The 18,819-nt window shown below is 36.3% G+C and overlaps 1 protein-coding gene across 17 annotated transcripts in view; it reads left to right on the plus strand.

Moving 5' to 3' along the window:
* The window catches only part of MBNL1 (muscleblind like splicing regulator 1), a gene marked incomplete at both ends in the record, with an annotated part of 141,495 nt that overhangs the window by 111,824 nt on the left and 10,852 nt on the right, over positions 1-18,819 (plus strand). For 4 of the 17 annotated variants that reach the window (XM_079704162.1, XM_079704171.1, XM_079704174.1 and 1 more), the window contains 4 exons: positions 4,555-4,755; positions 15,704-15,961; positions 17,136-17,189; positions 18,061-18,214. In XM_079704162.1, the coding sequence (XP_079560288.1) occupies positions 4,555-4,755; positions 15,704-15,961; positions 17,136-17,189; positions 18,061-18,214 (667 nt within the window). The remainder of the gene's footprint in view (positions 1-4,554; positions 4,756-15,703; positions 15,962-17,135; positions 17,190-18,060; positions 18,215-18,819) is intronic. The other 13 variants (XM_079704172.1, XM_079704173.1, XM_079704176.1 and 10 more) reach the window with 6 other exon arrangements.

The following is an 18,819-nucleotide window of genomic DNA, read 5'->3' on the forward strand; positions in this document are numbered from 1 at the left end:
TGTATACTAGAAAATATTTAATATATTTGCTAGTTAGTTTCTGTGGCAGAGAAAAACAGCAAATCCATAAATATATTTGTTAAGCAAATGTTTGTAGAGGACCTGTATAGATGCCAAGTGCAGGATGTGCAAAATGGACAAAGCACAGTGCATGAGACTGCACTCTGAGAGCCCAAGTAGAACGGATGGTTAAGTAAACACACCTGGCGATCAATACTGAATTCCAGTGACGAAGAATTACGTAGGAACAGAGGGTAGGAAAAGCCCCTTCCTAGTTGGAGGTGTGCGTGGATCAGGGCAAACTTCGAGAAAGAGTCCTGATTCTTGAAGCCTAATTAGGAATTAAACAGTTGGGCTGGACAGGAGCAACCTTCACCATGGAGGGAAAACCAAGTTCAAAAGCAGGGAGCCACAGGAAGCACATACACTTAGAGACCTCACATAGAACCTGAAAACTGGACCTATTTCTAGAAGACCACATAGTATATGGAATCGGATTTCCCCAGGAGCTTTAAAAAATACTGCTGCCTAGAGATTCTGATGAGTAGAGAGTGCCAGGGAGTTCTGGGCTTCAAGTCGTCCAGGTGATTCTGTTGGACAGCCAGCATTGAGAACCACTGGTTTTAGAACCACCTGGAATTAAACACACCGATGTCTAAATCCTAGGTCTTCCATGCACTCGTTTGTGACCATGGGCACATAATCTCTGTGAGCCCTTTCCCTTATCTGCAAGATGAAATTAATATTATCCACCCGACAAGGCTGTAATTTATTCACACTTCCATTCATTCATTCACTCACTCAAACACTTACTCAGTGTATATTTATTGAGGGCCTACTGTGTGCCAGGCATCGTTCTCGGTTCTGGGAATTTAGTAGTGAACTAAACATGTATCCCCTCCTCCTTGTAACAAAAGCAATGGAGTTTTTGCTCTCGTTTGCTCCAAGGAGTTTATACTCTACTATTATGAGGATTAAATATAATAACATAGGTAAAGCACTTAGCACAATGTCTGGCACACAATAAATAGAATTATTGTAATAATCATGTTGGCACACATTTAACGAGGGTTATAATGTGAAATTGAATAACATTTTCATTCATAATAAAGCCTGATTACCTTAATGGAATCAAATGTCTCATTTAAAACAAACAAGTGGCTAGCCCATAAATGCACCAGCATTAGTAAGATTGCAATTTGTTTTTCTCTGCTTAGGATGTTCACTGGCAAAAAGGCAATCATAAGCCAACCTTCCTTACGCCTTCTGGGAACAAAGATATCTGTAAATCATTATTAGAAGGATATAGTCAGTATCAAATACACCAATTACATAGTTATATGTTATCCTGTGGTTACTTCGGAGAAAATAGGATGCTGCTTGATAATACCATTGTATTAATATCCGTCTTTGCGATTCTGCCGAATCCTCTTTAGGATGGCTTTTGGAATAGAGAATTGGCAGTGCTACAGTTCAAGTGCTTCACTAATCTGATTAGAGCACTCTGATGGGGCCAGCAATGACCTACCTCCAGCAAGGTGCTCTTTGAAAAAGGGATATAACAAATTTACAGAAATTCAAAAGAAATGAAGGAATGCTGCACTTCAGTGGGTTTTTTTGGCAGCTACTGGAATCCAGTTTCAAAGTATAGAGCTATTATTATCGATTGTCTGCCTGTTTAGCAAATAACTCCTTACCTGGAGAGGGAGCAGTTTGAGATAATGTTTGTTGAATAGTTGATGCTTTAGAATTTTAGAAGCTGCTACAGATTTTACTTGGGGACAGTGCCCTGAAGTTCTTCAGATTTGAATTTGTTCTGCTGAATTGTCAGAAAATTAATTCATGTGACGACCCTGTAGAAACAATCTAGTGGAAAAATTATTTCCAGTTAATAAGATGACTATTTTTATCTCATAAAAGTATTCTTTTATCTGTAATATGCAACTGCTACACTATGTGCATTGCAGATTATAAATTTATTTTATTCAGTGATATTTAACAAAGCTGAATTTTACTGGCCACTGATCTTATTTTCTTAAAATAAGAATGCTTTTCTTCCCTCCATCAGTTTGTCAGTTTGACCTCTGCTTCTAAATAATTATAGTAGATTGTGCAAAGTGACATAAACATCTCAATAACTTTCTGAAGTATACGTTTAAAATGCCCTCTCTGGAAATACATATTAATTCATAGCAAGAATTAACATTGACCATCTCTGTTCTCCATATTCTAAACTAGTCTTTTAGTCTTCTGTGCTAAATTTCTTATAATTCTTAAATATCTAAGAGAAAAATTAGAGTGTTTTTCTGGCTGAAATTTCACATATTGTGTCCGACAGTATGTAACAGTGTAAGTTTAACCTGAATATTTCTGAATAGAAATCCAAGTTCAACATGTATTTACTATACAGGTCAACTCTTGTGTTGCTGCTGCCTTGGCAGCCAGTAGTCAGTGAAGCAGTATCAGATCAGCTGCTGTTTGAATAAGTAACTGTTGATAGATGGAGATTGCTCTGGGCCCCAGTTTCTGACAGGTTATTGACTGTTAATATCTGGAACCCCCAATAGTTTCCTATTGTCCGTGGGTAGCTGCCTTGGGCAGGGATGGAACTGGGGACCGGAGGTATTACTTTAGGCGACTTCATCAAGAGCCATCAACCTGGCAGGGCAACTAACCATGGCATTCAAACCAACACATTAGGAACAATAATTATTTTAATTTGAAAATATCGATGGAATCCATGGTATATTGTTTATTCACCCAAGTGAATCAAATTATGTATTAAATACTCTATATTACATGGTCTTCTTAGTAAGACTGGACATGCTAGCTGCAAATCTTTTGTCCTAAAACAATTTGTGAAGTCACGAGAAGGCTGTATCCTTTAGGATAGGAATTTTCAACCCCAGCACCATTGACATTTGGGGCTGGATAAGTCTTTGTTATGAGGGACTGTTCTGTGTTATAGGACACTTAGCAGCCTCTACCCATTAGGTGCAGCTGGCACCCCCCCAGCTGTGACAACCAAAAATGTCCCCTGATATTGCAAAATGTCCCCTGCGAGACAAAATCACCCATAATTGAGAACCACTGCCCTAAGAAAAAAGAATACTTGAAATCTGTTTTACTCTTCTAAATACAGGATGAGTCAGGGCCAAATTAGATAAAGGATATATTTTATTTTTTTAAAGATATTCCTTATGAGCTGTAAGAATTACTTTTGTAACATATACATCTTGATTGCATAAAACTTTACACCAAAACTCTCTTGAATACTAAATAAACTCTGGGGTCATCTAACTTCTTATTCCTGTCAGAGGGAAGAATTATCTACATTCTCATGTCCCTTTCTTTCTAAAAGAAATTTCTGTGATTCTATTCCTTACTACAGGGTAAAGATAACAAATTGTTTAAAATTACCTTAAAGAACAGGATCCATTTTGTCCATTTGTTTTTGTGTTTTGGAAACAAACATTATTATTACACACAGCATTAAACATCAAGAATGAAAACTCCATTGAATTAGAAAGTTGAAAATTTACCACCAGTAAGGTGGAAAATTGTGCTAGGTTATCTTTTGAAAACTGGAAAAGCACATTGTTAAAATAGATTTCAGGTAAATTATTTAATTTTACTCAAAAACAGATATATTTCCTGATATGCAGATTTTCATATCAACAAATAGAAACCATTTTCATATATTCATGAAAGCATTTCTGGCAAAAAAAAATCTATCTTGTAGCATTTTATTCAATGCTACTATCTGTATTTCCTTGAACAATCATAATGCATTTCTTTAGAAGTGTTCTTTTTCAGACTTCACATTTCAGAATAGTTTCTCCCTAGTAAGCTGAATTCGTTAAGTATCTCACAAAGGTGTAATAGGCTGGTGGAAGATTTATAATTTCCCCAGGAAAACCTGCAACAAATATATATGCCAAATACTTTATCTTATGTGCTCAAAAGAGATGGTGTCATCATCACCTTTCACGTATCCCATAAGATTTATTCACAGTTTACATTGACTGAAATTCTGCTATCCACTGTGAGTTCTGCTTTATTTATTCTAGATAATAGGACACTTGCAACCTATTAACAGTTGTAAACAGATATTTTAAGTACATCTGATGTAGCAATTATGAAATGTATTTCTTAGGCAAGTTTCCAGGATTAAATCAGGACAAAGGTGGAGATTAGGTAACCACAAGAAGTTTCTGTATTGAATGGTTGAGGTATTTTTCAAAAAGAAATTGCAAGTATTATAGACCCCAAGCTTCAAAATCCCAGTGGAAAATTTAATGGATAATTACCCATTATATTTTAGAAAAACATTGATTTGATGAATGCTTATTTTAAGAAACATTCTTATCCTAAATGAGAGTAAATAAGCATACAATTAAATGGAGAGAGGGAGGGAGGGAAAGAGGAAGCAAAGGAAGAATGGACTATGGATGGATGCATGGATACATGGATGGAGGATAGATATATAATGCAGGATATCAACTTTGAACCAAGATCTGCCGATTAAATTTTGCTTTGTATTTTATTTTTCAGCCAATGTTTTCAGTTGCACCAAGCTTAGCCACCAATGCATCAGCAGCCTTTAATCCCTACCTGGGACCTGTTTCCCCAAGCCTGGTTCCAGCAGAGATCTTGCCGACTGCACCAATGTTGGTTACAGGGAATCCTGGGGTCCCTGTACCTGCAGCTGCTGCAGCTGCTGCACAGAAATTAATGCGGACAGACAGACTTGAGGTAGGAGTGATTCGCTGGTGTCTTTATGTATTCCATTCTAAATTTCAAAGTGTGCTCTTTGTTTATTCCTTCCATGGCCATAAAGGTTAAAAACAATTCAAAGCAGAGATTTTGGTTTAGTGTTTGGAGCATTTGGCTAGAATATAGATACGCTATACTTGATGAATGTAACATTTATAGAAGCCACAACATCCGTATGTAGAATAATGGGTAAGAACTTGGACTCTGGGATCAGACTGCTTATTACTTCATTGTACCTCAGTTTCCTCATCTTCAAAATGGAGAAACTTACGGCACTTACCTCAAAGAGTTAGTCAGTGTCTGGCACACAGCAGAAGCTTCCTAAATGTTTCTTGTTATTGTTGCTATTAACAAATTCTATCAATCCCCTGATACTTGTTCTCATAAAGATGTTATTTAGTTACTATCTACAAACTTTTAAAATTTATCGTTGCAAGTTTCCTCATAAGCCTCATAATATTTTGGTTGGAATAGCAAGGCAGCCTTGTTTGTGAAATGTGATTATAAGTTTTTAAATTGTAAATTGGGTGATGCGCTCAGTCTTAGAATCAAGGATGATCAGATGTAAGTACTTTGCTATTGCTACATGAAAAAGAAATGAAAGATATAAATCTTATGTTGAAGTGGTTGTTGAGAATTTTAGCATGGCTGTAAATTAGTGAACTTGGTAAACTCTAGATGAAGGGGGAAAATGGCAACATTACTGTACATTGAAACTCTCAAATCTAGCATTGGTGTCCATATAAAGAGCAAATGAGCTCTTCCTCTTTTCCCTGGTTAGCATGAGGCAATACTTAGTGCTGAGAACTTTTACGTGTCTTAATTACTGAGAAAGTGGTAAAACAAGGCCATTGTGTGAACATAATTGACTCTAATCAGTAGCAGGAATTTACTTAATAAGCACCAATGTTTTGTTTATTAAGTTTCATTGCATGCATTACAAAGGATCTCAGATTTCAGAGTATTTATAACTGCCACCATCTTTTTGATGGTAATAATAATAGTTGATATTTATTGGATATTTACTATCTACCAATCACAGCGTTACCCCTTCATATGCAACACACATTTAATCTCCAAAACAATCTTATGAGGAAGATACTATCATTAACTCCATTTAACAGGGCGATAAATTTATGGAGAGAGATGTAACATAACTTATTCAAGGTCACGTGGGTAGGATGTTCCAGTGGGGTATGAACTCAGGACTACATTTTTAAACACTAGTAGATTACTCTCCCTTCCCATACAGGTGAGAGTACAAAGAGGAGGCAACAAATTTTGGCTTGTATGTTCCCTTTAGAGTTTTCATTTGTTTGTTTATTTTAGGCTTATTTTTTACCTTTCATTGAACGTTTTGGGAAAAGCTACTAATTACAAGAGTTCCACAAGGAGAACTCAGGAAGGATGTTGAGACTTAATTGCATGCCCTCTGTGCACCAAGGACTCTGCTGTGTGCTAGAGATAACACCTTGACTTGTGGGTGGTTTGTCATTGCACAATTGTTCTTGCTCATTGATTAACTAATGCTGTTTGCAGATAAACTGGGAGGAAATTTAAGAAATTTTAAATATTTAAAAATTATTAGATGCTCAACATGTGAATCATCCCTCCCCCTCCCCGCCGCCGACCTTTCTGAAGCAAACCCTGGGTTCATAATGTGTAATTGTTGATTGTTTAATGGGAACCAAATAGGCAGTCTGAGATGAACTTGATAGAATTAAGTATTCATAGGAGATGATATTCGTAAAGCTGAGAACGTCTCTATTTAAATCTCTGTCAAAGAATCTCTTTAAAAGGCTGATTGTGTGGTCAGAACTCTTTTAAAGTAATCCTCCCACAATTTTAGGTAGTCTGTAATTGGTTATATTTTGTATGGTGTTTAGTTAAAATGAAGACTTCTGTCTTTTTGTTTTGTTTTGTTTTTCTTTTGCAAGAAGCTACTTTATTTTGTCTGTCTTCCTTTCCCATAGCCACAACAAATGGCTACTGTTGCAATGACTGTCATTTCCTTTTAACCTGAATTCCACTTATCTAAATGCCTGATGGTAGGGCAGCTTCCTTATTCTGGTTCACAGGATCTGACTCAATGTCACAGTTACAGCCTGTTAGGATGTTGCAATGTGAAGCTAAGCGGCACCTTTCTCCTAGCACTTGTGATTTTAGACACTCCTATCTTCAGGGTATTTCCTCTCATGCTAATTGTGCCACATCTTGGAGTCTAAAAGACATGGCAGAAAGTGCACACACTTAATTTACACATTTAGTTATTTGGGGTTTAAATTTATACTCTATTTTTAACTCATGGAACTCCCAAGTACATTTTAGAATTTTGAGTTCCTTTTGAGGTGAACAGATTTTGAATCAGTGAAAATATTGGCCAATTCTTCTTGCCACTTCTCTCTTTGGCTACAAAATAGACAATGAAGAAGTTAAAAACACAGTAGATTATCAGCCTCCTGGTTCTGTTTAGAGGCACTAACACATATTTATATTTATAGCACCCAGTGTGATACTACAAAAAATGTTAAATTGAAAAAACAGGAATTGAATCCAAGGATTAGTGCCAGTGATTTTGCTAATTAGGTGAGTAAGCATAGGTCAAGTTTTTTATATTTTCTGAGCTTCATATTCCACACATATTAAATTACGGGAATATACCAGATAATCACTAAGATCACCTCCAGTTAGAACATTCTAGGTGAAATTTAGGTCATTTTCCTGTGTTTAATGCCAGCCACAAACTACTGAAAAGGTATTTAATATATAAATAACACACACACACCTAAGCTTTCTATCACTATTCATATTATCCATTCTTTGTTGGATATCTTTTAAAAGACCTTGTACCTGCATACTTACTATGCTGTAAAATTCAGTCTTCATGGTTTTCTCTAAAGAGAAGCAAATCTCCTGAATATCAGCCTCTGAAATTAGGCTTTTAAAATTCCATTTTGTGACCTTGGGATGCCTTTATGTAATTTTCAAGTAGCGGTCATTTTCAATGATTATTTTAAGAAATTGTTAAAATCTGTAGGTACTGGAAAGGACTGAGGTTTCTTGTTTTGTTTTGTTTTGTTTTTTCGCGGTACGCGGGCCTCTCACTGTTGTGGCCTCTCCCGTTGCGGAGCACAGGCTCCGGACGCGCAGGCTCAGCGGCCATGGCTCACGGGCCCAGCCGCTCCGCGGCATGTGGGATCTTCCCAGACCGGGGCATGAACCCATGTCCCCTGCATCGGCAGGTGGACTCCCAACCACTGCACCACCAGGGAAGCCCTGGACTGATGTTTTTAGTCATATCTTTGCTTCATTACAAAGAGTTGGTAATTAAGGAAGTCATTGTTTGACTTATTTTCACGTCAGACATTTTTTTATGGTGCAAAAAGGATCCATGAATGCATTTATTCTCTTGTTTATTCAACAATATCCAGTGAAGAACTGTTGAACATCTTTCACGTAAAAACTGTTGTAAGGAATATCTTGAAGCCTTATAAGGTTATCAGCTGTGTTATTAACAACAAGAAAAGGTCCACCAGCATAGTGCCAAGCTCATAAATGATGCCCAGTAACTTGGTCAGTGAAGGAATAAATGAGTCAGTCAACCAGTTAATCAATTAATTAATCACAGGACGATACATTCCCTTATTCAGAGCTTAGGGTAATATAACAGAAGAGATAAAATGTGACACATTTTAAACATGTGTTAGCATTCTCCTTGAGAACATGTTTACATTTTGAACATTCCAGCTACAAAATATGGCATCTAGTTCATGCCCCTAGTCCTAGAGCAATGGTTTTCAAGCTTTAATGTGATGAGAATCACTTGGGATGATTGTGAAAAACGCAGGGCCTGGGAATTCCCTGGCTGTCCAATGGTTAGGACTGGGGCTTTCACTGCCGAGGGCCTGGATTCTGTCCCTGGTCAGGGAACTAAGATCCCACAAGCCACACAGCACAGCCAAAACAAAAAAAAAAAAACCTAAAAAAAAAATTTTAATACAGGGCCTCATCCCCACAGACTGATTCGGTGGGTCTTTAGCGGGTCTCTGGAATCCTTTGCACAGATCTGCCAGGTGATTCTAAATGCGAATGGTCTATAAAATACCTATTCCAGGGGATGCCAGCACCTGTTATTTGTCTTAACTTTTCATCATTTACCTCATGTACAGTTACTTGTATACAAAAATCTTCCTCCTCCAGTGCATTTAGCATTCTACATTTTGTGAAATTACTGAGAACACAATGTATAGCATTATGAAATATTTTAAGCAATTGGTGATAATTTTTAGGGTAATTTATACTGCATAACAGCATTAACCAAACAAAAGACAAACCAGTGGCCACATATTTCATATGCCGATGGAAACATTAGATTGCCATTTCATGAACTACATCATTTTTATATCAATAGTCTATATGATAAAAACATATGACACATTCCAGGAAAGGTGAGCAAACCACTCGGCTTCTGATACTTTTCAGTTAAAGTTTGTTTTAAAATAAAGTATTCATGTGCCAAAAGTTTTATTCTACTGAGGTAATCATGACATGAATTTCTAATTCAGACCACTGGATACTGAATGCTTCCACTACTTACTGACACAGAAGAGTCTAGTGACTTTTTTCATATAGGCATAAAAACATATGATACCTACTGCCTACACAAAAAAGAGCATTTAAAGATAAATGTGGATACAAGTGATAGTGAAAGGCATTCCTACATGACATTATTATAGGCATTTAATGGATTTGTCATGATCTATTGCATATAAAAGATGCAATTCAAAATAAGATTAGAAAAGCAAATGCTTTTAATAATACAAGAAAGGCTTATTGATAGAATTATTTTACTTCCATATTTTTGTAGAGTGTTTGGCTACTGCTTGTATGATATTTTAATTTCTTTAGAAAATTAACAAGAAATATTGAGTTTTATGCACACAGGTCTATGTAGTCTACATTTTTTTTTAATTGTAATAAGGCTTTAGAATGACTCTCTAAAATGTGGTCAGAGCCCCCATTTAAAACATCTAGTCTCTGTCGATTATTACTGTCTGTGATTAGTTTGAGTTTTGTTTTAGAGATGATAGAGTTGTACATTGTTTAAAATAAGGGAATTGCTAATCCTGGCTTAGCCAACTCATATTTGCTGTTTTTCCACCAATTTCTTCATACAAATTAAAGCTAAAATGTCCCTATCTTTGCAGTTATTTAGAAGGAGTAATAAAGGTAACTATAGATTTTAACATTTGACATATTGATGAGCTTGTTTCAGATGTCCTGTCATGCATAGAAATGAATAAATGAAAACCTGGCAGTGGATTTAATGGGAAGTTTTATTTAGTTGGTTATTCCTATATATTCAGATTTGATTTTTTTAATTACATAAGGTCAAATGACATTCTTAGCTGTATCATCTATAGAAATATGCTTGTCTTCACTGGCTTGGTGGTAATGATAGGTTCTACCTTTTAGATTTCAAAGAAAACTCCCAGTTGATCTTAACAGAAATTCTCTGAGGTAGCTAAAGTAGATGTCTTTTTCTTCAGTTTTTAAAAAATGAGGTTCAGGTAGACCAAATTTGTACAGTTATCAAATAACAGACTGAAACTAGATATCGCATCATCAGATATTTATCTTGGGAATGTAATTTTACAAACAATTAACTAAGATCATTTCCCCTAATCACCAGAATTTTAAGATGTGGATATTTGAATTCTTTTTGAATTGAAAACACAGGTAATTTCTTTGTATTAGATTGTATATTCATGACCTGTAATGCTTTGGGTTCTTTGATAAGATTGTTGATTATACAGTATTTCTTTTTTAAAGTGTTGTGTTAGCTCAAACTTTTAAGTCCATGATGCTTACTGTTGAACAACAGGTATGTATGTGTCTTTGAATAAGCTCCTTAATATTGGTCATTAGGTTTAAATTGACTTCCCAAAGTATTAAAGTACCCTGAGATGGGCTTCCCTGGTGGTGCAGTAGTTGGGAGTCCGCCTGCGGATGCAGGGGGCACGGGTTCGTGCCCCGGTCCGGGAAGATCCCACATGCCACGGAGCGGCTGGGCCCGTGAGCCATGGCCGCTGAGTCTGCGCATCCGGAGCCTGTGCTCCGCAACGGGAGAGGCCACAACAGTGAGAGGCCCGCGTACCGCAAAAAAAAAAAAAAAGTACCCTGAGAGTCCCTCTTCCCTGTTACAATTAGCCCTCTCTTCCTGCTTTGAATGTTAGTCTCTAAAGATGACTAACTATGTTAAGCACAAAACATAGAATGTCTCTTAAAGAACGTGCAAATGGCTGTTTAGTTTTGAATAAGTTCATACATTGACCTTAATTTCCTTAGACTCTCAAGCCTTAACTTGCAGAGTAATGATGAATTTAATACTACTTATACAACCTATTATTATTTTGACCATTTTGAAATATGCTCGTCATGTTTATAGAAATTGAGATCGAATAACAGAACTGTTTAACCAGATTTGTATGGTGTGTTTTAAACTCTCTGTACATTATCTTATTCAGTATTCATGATTCCAGAGCTAGTAAATATAAACACTAGATAGAACCGAAAATTTCTGATTTCAAACTCTATTCTCTTTCCACCCTACTACTGCTATTTAATTAACAAAAGAAGGTTTATGTAGAATTAATTTAGATTTCCTTGGGTAGTTTTTCTGATTGCTTTTTCTTTTGATTATTTAAAGTTTATATGCCAAAGGTGTTTTTCTGGAAATGTAATTTAGTACTTTAATATTTTCAGTGAATATTTTTATTGAAATGACGGTGTTTACTGTAAAAGCAACCTCTTACCCATTTTGTATGAAAGTTTACAAAACTTACCTGACTTCCAAAGCAAATCCTGCCTTAATACTTTTTTTTTTTAATTGGAGTATCGTTGATTTACAATGTTGTGTTAGTTTCAGGTGTACAGCAAAGTGAATCAGTTATATGTATACATATATCCACTCATTTTTAGATTCTTCTCCCATATAGGCCATTACAGAGTATTGAGTAGAGTTCCCTGTGCTATACAGTAGGTCCTTATCAATTATCTGTTTTATATATAGTAGTGTGTATAGGTCAACTGCCTTAATACTTATAGTACATATAAGTACTTATACTTACAAACATTCTTTTTGATTGAAGCACATTATGTGTTTAGCTAATATCAATAGATGGAATTATTTTCATCTAGGTTTGAAAAGCACTTACCAAACTGTAAAAAGTACTTATATATGTTGACCCACTAATGCCATTTCTGCACATTTATCCTTAGAGAATGATTTTTTAAAGAGTGTGGTCATGAATATACTCTTTGCAACATTATTTGTAATATGGGAATATTGGAAGTAATCTATAGATCCTCTCTGAAAGAGTTACTTATATTACACACATCTGTTTTATGGAATTTGATGCAGCCAGCAAAAATGATGACTTTGGACACTATTAAGTAAAACAAACAAACAAAAAGCTTATGCTACATTGTTGAGCAAAAACAGATCACCAAGTAATAGCCATACTATAGTTACAACTATTTGAAAAATATGTTCGTGCAGAAGATTGGATGAGAATAGAAAAAAGAGCCATAACGTTGTTAGGATTTTCAAATTTAATTTTATCTTCTTTGTTCCAAATTCTCTGTATGGTAAGTTGTGCAATTTCTTATCCTGATTTGAATTATAAGGTTAGATTTGTTGAAATTTTGTCTGTCAACTATAATTTAGTAACACAATACTACAACTAAGAGATTTCTTTTGGGGAAGCAACACAGTCTAAAGTTTTCTTGAGTTTATCAGGCCAAACCCATATTCAGCAGTCAAGGGATAGATCCCATTTTATTGATGGTCTAATAGAAAAATCTGTTTGAAAAGTTTTGGGAAGTTTGTTCTGTTCAGATAGTTACCCAGCAATGCATGTATACAACCAAAGCTTGGCAAACTTCTCTAGCCCCTCTAGCCTTGTAGCTCTCACCAGTACAAGTTTTCACAAGAGATTTTCAGTTTCTTCTCTATTTTTTTCAAAGGCAAGAATAATAGGAGAACAGCTATTTCAGTATATTTCTTCCGTTCCATTTCTCTTGTCAGGAGGAACCTTAAGTTGGAAAAAAAAATAAAGCAGTCAAAAATGTATATCATGCAAAAACAGTTAACTAAGTTCTTGGAACATCAGAAAAGGCTGGATTTAGGAACAAAATTCTGAGCTAGCTGCTAGTTATCAACTCTGCTTAAATGTTTTTTAGAATTCTCCCTCAATGCATCCTGCAAGACAGTAAAGAGTACAAAACTGTAATAAACCAATTGTTAACCTATACAAACCACACTGGCACATGCATAAAGCAAATGGAGAGGGACGAGAAGGGGTCTTAGAATGATCATCTTTATGCAACCTGATTTTAAGTTCACATCCCTGAAAATAAAAAGAACAGAGAAAAGGACAGAGAAATAAAAAGGCAATATCAGCCTGGCACTCAGGCTATATTTTGGGAGAATAATGCTCAAATTTCTGGCACCAGCACTGGCATAATTGTTTTTGAAAAATTGCAGATCTTTGATTTTAATAGTTATTCAAGATCCTACAGATAGACTACCTTCAGATCTTCTTTCTTGTCAGTGTGGCAAAGAGTGAGAGAAATTGGAAAACAGAGTGTTGGTTCAGTTGCTGCCAATTTCTTTGCGAGCATATTCGAGAAAGCAGGAATTACTGAAGAGCTAACAGCAGTAGTGTCCGAACACAGATGGTTTCCTATTGGATGAGGCTGCATTGACACAGATTTGTTTAAACAGAAAAGTAACTTTTTTGTTTATGCTGTGGTATAAATTTAGCATAATTTTACATATATACGTGAAGAGTTTTTATCCTCACTTAAGTGTTCCTCTCTTCCTATTTTGATGAGTCTAATTTAGTAAGTGGGGATCTGTGGTGTAGAAAGCTGCACAGCTGATTCCAGTCCTCCGTGAGAGTGGAGGACAATAGTTCTGGATAACAGCTTTACCACTTTTGCTTTTCAAATTATAAACTCCTGGATATCCTTGTTTTCTTTTGTTCAAGAAGATAAATGCAACGATAAAAAAAAAAGGATCTTCTGTAACTTCCTAAGTCATCTTTGTATTCCTAATATCTCTGAGTGTCTGGCACAGAGTAGTTATTTAATAATTTTTTAAAATTACATAAATTGAGGTGATGAATAGAGTTGGGTCATTGCTATGTGGAATGCAATGCTTTAGCTAGCTTGAGGTTTCCAAATGGTGCAAGATGCCGTTTATAATGCTATTTTTAAGATATACCACGATACAAATTATAGAGACCTTTTTAAAAGGAAGCACTTTCCTCAATAATGGGATATGGATGTAAAAGGGGGAAATGCCTAGAATTAAATGTGATCATTTCATGTATTTAAATCCAAGAAAATCTTTGTTTTCTTAAATCACAACGGGGTTCCCCCCCTTTTTTCCCCTTGATGAATTCCAAAATTGAGTGTTCAGGGTCTGCATCGCTCAGTTTGTAAAAAGATTTGTGAAAAACAAAACGGAAACATCCTTGAAGCATGAAGTAAGAACATAAAAATATAAGGACATTCTGTGTTTAGATGGCCCTCTTGTGGTAAAAAGGTCAAACTATTGTGACTGAAGACAGCGCCGGCAACCTCTTGATTAGAGCAAGCACCATGACAAACTTTAATAGTTAAGAGTCAAAATCGAGCAAATGAATGAAAAATAACCCATTTTCACCTTTCCCCAGGGACCCCATCCAAAATTAATAGATATAAAACAAACAGTAGGGCTTCCCTGGTGGCGCAGTGGTTGAGAGTCTGCCTGCCGATGCAGGGGACACGGGTTCGTGCCCCGGTCCAGGAAGATCCCACATGCTGCGGAGCGGCCGGACCCCTAAGCCATGGCCGCTGAGCCTGCGCATCCGGAGCCTGTGCTCCGCAACGGGAGAGGCCACAACAGTGAGAGGCCCGCGTACTAAAAAAGAAAAAAAAAACAGTAACAAAAACTAATCTTTTTCCATCTGCTTTTTATAGCTACCAGGTAAATCTTTAATAATCAAAAACTTAGCTCTTGGAAGTATTTTATGAAAAAGCTATCATTTTACTTTTTACACTTCCACTCTTAAATAATTTCTGATTAGCATAAAAGCTGCAAAAATAGAACCAAGAGTTCCTGCCTATCCTTCACCCAGCTTACCTAAATATTGACAGCTTACATAGCCATGTTACCACTCACAAAACCAGAAAATTAGCATTGATATGCTGCTATTAGCCAATCTACAGACCTCAATCAGATTTCACCAGTTGTCCTACCAACATCCTTTCTCTGACTCCAGGATCATTCAGTCTGTGACAGTGTCTCAATCTTTATTTGTCTTTCATGACCGTGACACTTTGGAAGAGTACTGATCATTTTGTAAAACATCCTACCATTTTAGTTTGTCTGATGTTTCCTCATGATTACATAAATTCAGGTTATGCGTTCTCAGCAGTAATACAACAAATGTAATGTTGTATCCTTTTTTCAGTGCATCATATCAGTAGGTACATGATGTCATTATGTCTTTATTACTGGTGAAATTAACTTTGATTGTTTGATTAAAGCAGTGTCTCCAGGGTTCTTCACTATATAAAGTTACTGTTTTCCCCCTTGGTAATGAATAAGTATATCAACATAATTTAAATTAGATATTTTACCATAATTAGTATCATAAATGTGTTTTCTTTCTCATGGACATTTTACTGAAATGGGATTATAATTTGTATACCGAACTAAGAATGTTTTCAAGTTATTTTGTGGTTCCTTTGCAAATTATCTTTTCCCCTTTCATTTGTTGGCTTCTGTCGCCAGTCTTGCACTTTAAGTTAAAATCTTCAGAAAGTTTCTACTTGTCCATGTTGACTGACCCCTGTGCACTTAATGACCCCGTAGGTCTGTCGAGAGTACCAGCGTGGCAATTGCAACAGAGGAGAAAACGATTGTCGGTTTGCCCATCCTGCTGACAGCACAATGATTGACACCAATGACAACACAGTCACCGTGTGTATGGATTACATCAAAGGGAGATGCTCTAGGGAAAAGTGCAAATACTTTCATCCTCCCGCACATCTGCAAGCCAAGATCAAGGCTGCCCAATACCAGGTCAACCAGGCTGCTGCAGCACAGGCTGCAGCCACCGCAGCTGCCATGGTGAGTAGAGACCTCAGCTCAATCCTCGTTAACAGTCAAAAAAGCAAAGTGAACAACTATATCTGACGACAAGCTATTCATTTATTAACCTTTTTTAAAAAAAGTTTTGCTTAAGATATGTTTGTTCAGGTATCCCAGACAATACATAATGAAGTTACCATTCAGAGAAGTGAGAGTAACTCCTCAAATGGTTCAGATTGCTCCTACCCTCGGCCTACCTCTTAATCCTGTGTCTTATTCTGGATATAGGGTTTCTGAAATTTCTGCTTTGTACAGAACACCTGTCTCCTTTTCGGTTTAACGATACTGCCATTTTCGGTCCTCTTATTTCTGTGTGCCATCTAATCAGCCATTGTTTCCCTTCGGTGTGTTCTTCTGCACATCAAGGCTCTTCTCTACATTATCTTGCTTTTAACCATAACAAAATCTGGAACTATTTAGGAGAATTGCTTCCACAAAATTGTTTTTAGAATTAGCTACAAGATTTTGAACAGTTTGCTCTCGAGATAACCTTAAACAATATTGTGGCATAAACAGAACTGTAAAACTAGAGAAGCTTGCCTATGCCATTATGTAGGAAGGAGAAAGCAGTACTCGAGGAGGAGTTAGAAATTGGATCATTTAGGACAGATACTCAACTCTATACTTAAGGTAAATTTTAATGTGATCTAATAGCTGATTTTAATGAGTCCATTTTTGTTCCTTGCTTAGCTGTTGTAATGTCCTTTTTTTTACATAAATATATGACTTAATCTTTAAAATATTCATAAAAAAGAACACTGTGTGGTATTTCATAGCACAGTAAAATAATCACGAGAGAGGTCTTTTCTGTGTTTGTTTACGGATACTTGAGCAAAAATACAGAAGGCAGACTCTCTCCTCCTATCTTCCTTTCACTCTTTTTTTTTTTTTTCTGTTAGAGTATCTTGTTTGTAATTAACTACAAAGAGGAGTTATCCTCCCAATAACAACTCAGTAGTGCCTTTATTGTGCATGCTTAGTCTTGTTATTCGTTGTATATGGCATTCCGATGATTTGTTTTTTTATTTGTTTTTTCTCACCTACCCAAAAATGCACTGCTGCCCCCATGATGCACCTCTGCTTGCTGTTTATGTTAATGCGCTTGAACCCCACTGGCCCATTGCCATCATGTGCTCGCTGCCTGCTAATTAAGACTCAGTCGGCTGTCAAATCACTGAAGCGACCCCTCGAGGCAACCTTTGACCTGGTACTATGACCTTTCACCTTTTAGCTTGGCATGTAGCTTTATTGTAGATACAAGTTTTTTTTTTTTTTAATCTATTTAAAAATATATATTCCTTTTTCTGTTATAAAGTTGTAAAGTACAATGAAAAACTGAGTGTGGTTTCCTGACAAAATTAGTGGAAAGACTGTAATGCAAGTCCCTGGACGGATATCATACAATGAAAGATTCCGAAAGCCCAGCAGTCCACATTCAGTTTAACTACATTGTAGAATATTCTAATGGAATACTTGAAGGACATTAAAAATGTATTTTTGGACTGTATATTTATGTACCTGTTTGGTTAGCATGGCTTTAGTGATAGAATTATTGACTTTTTAATATTTCTAGTTCAGTGTTTTAAGAAAAAAAAAAAACTTGCATGCTCTGGGACATGTGCATGTTTAGGTAGACATGGGGGAGGGGCAGAGTGGGACTGATTTTTATTTTACCTGTTTCGGTCACTCCGTACAATTAACTATTAACATTGCTTATACTTGTCAATCCTCATGGAGCTCGCAGTGCAGCTTTTCTTCTTTTCCCAAATCAATGGCTTCTCCCAGAAAGCCTGAAGCATTATGGGACTTAAAACACTTTAACACATTATAACATGTGCTCTCATACTAGTGGGTTTTTTCCCCCCCAAGACAAAAATAATGCTTCCTTTAAAGCTTTTATCTTGCTTTTTTTTTCCCCTTTAAATTTTTGTTTATTGGATGTTTGTTCCCCTTGGGTAGTTAAGGGCTCTGCTGCTTGCTTGCTCATGCTTCCTAACAAGTTTAGCCTTCAACTGATTTTTCTTTTTTCTTTTTCTCTTTTTACTGGTATTTGTTTTTTATACTCATTCACTAAACAGGGAATTCCTCAAGCTGTACTTCCCCCATTACCAAAGAGGCCTGCTCTTGAAAAAACCAACGGTGCCACCGCAGTCTTTAACACTGGTATTTTCCAATACCAACAGGCTCTAGCCAACATGCAGTTACAACAGCATACAGCATTTCTCCCACCAGGTAAGGGGTTTGAGTTTATTAATAAATGAATCTGGTGATCCATGTAGAGTTCTACTGGTAGAGCAGATAAACCACACCCCCAGTTGTTTTTAGCCATAGAGCAGGTGGAAGGTAAGATGGAAACTTGTCTGAGGTATCTCCTATGGTTTTCCTTAAAAACTAAGAATTTTAGCTTAATGAAAGATGGATTAGACATGTTTTATATATTTATTTTTATTTGTGTAATTTGGAATTGAAATAGCGTTCTTTTCTTTTTTTCTCTCTTTCCTCAACACCGTTATATGTCTGTCAAGCTATTTTATGACCCTTTTCTGCTGTAAGACCCCTTTGCCTTCATGATTCCATAGAGTTCATTTGAATTATATGAAATGACACTTTTCAGTTTTGATTTTTGTTTTTCAGCCTTTTTGTTTTCAAGGTGGAGAATAAAAACACTGACTCTGTGTTCCAGAGCTCTTAAAAAGTGCTCTTATCAGTACCAATCAGTATACATCACTTAAAATTGTTGCTCCTGAGCTAATATTGAAGTAGCCCTAAGTGCCCAGTGAAGTTTACATTTATTGTTGAGTTATACATTTGTGGTTTCAGTTGATTACAACTTAGTC

This window comes from Hyperoodon ampullatus (genome assembly GCF_949752795.1).
Source record: "Hyperoodon ampullatus genome assembly, chromosome: 5".
NCBI lineage: Eukaryota > Metazoa > Chordata > Mammalia > Artiodactyla > Ziphiidae > Hyperoodon > Hyperoodon ampullatus.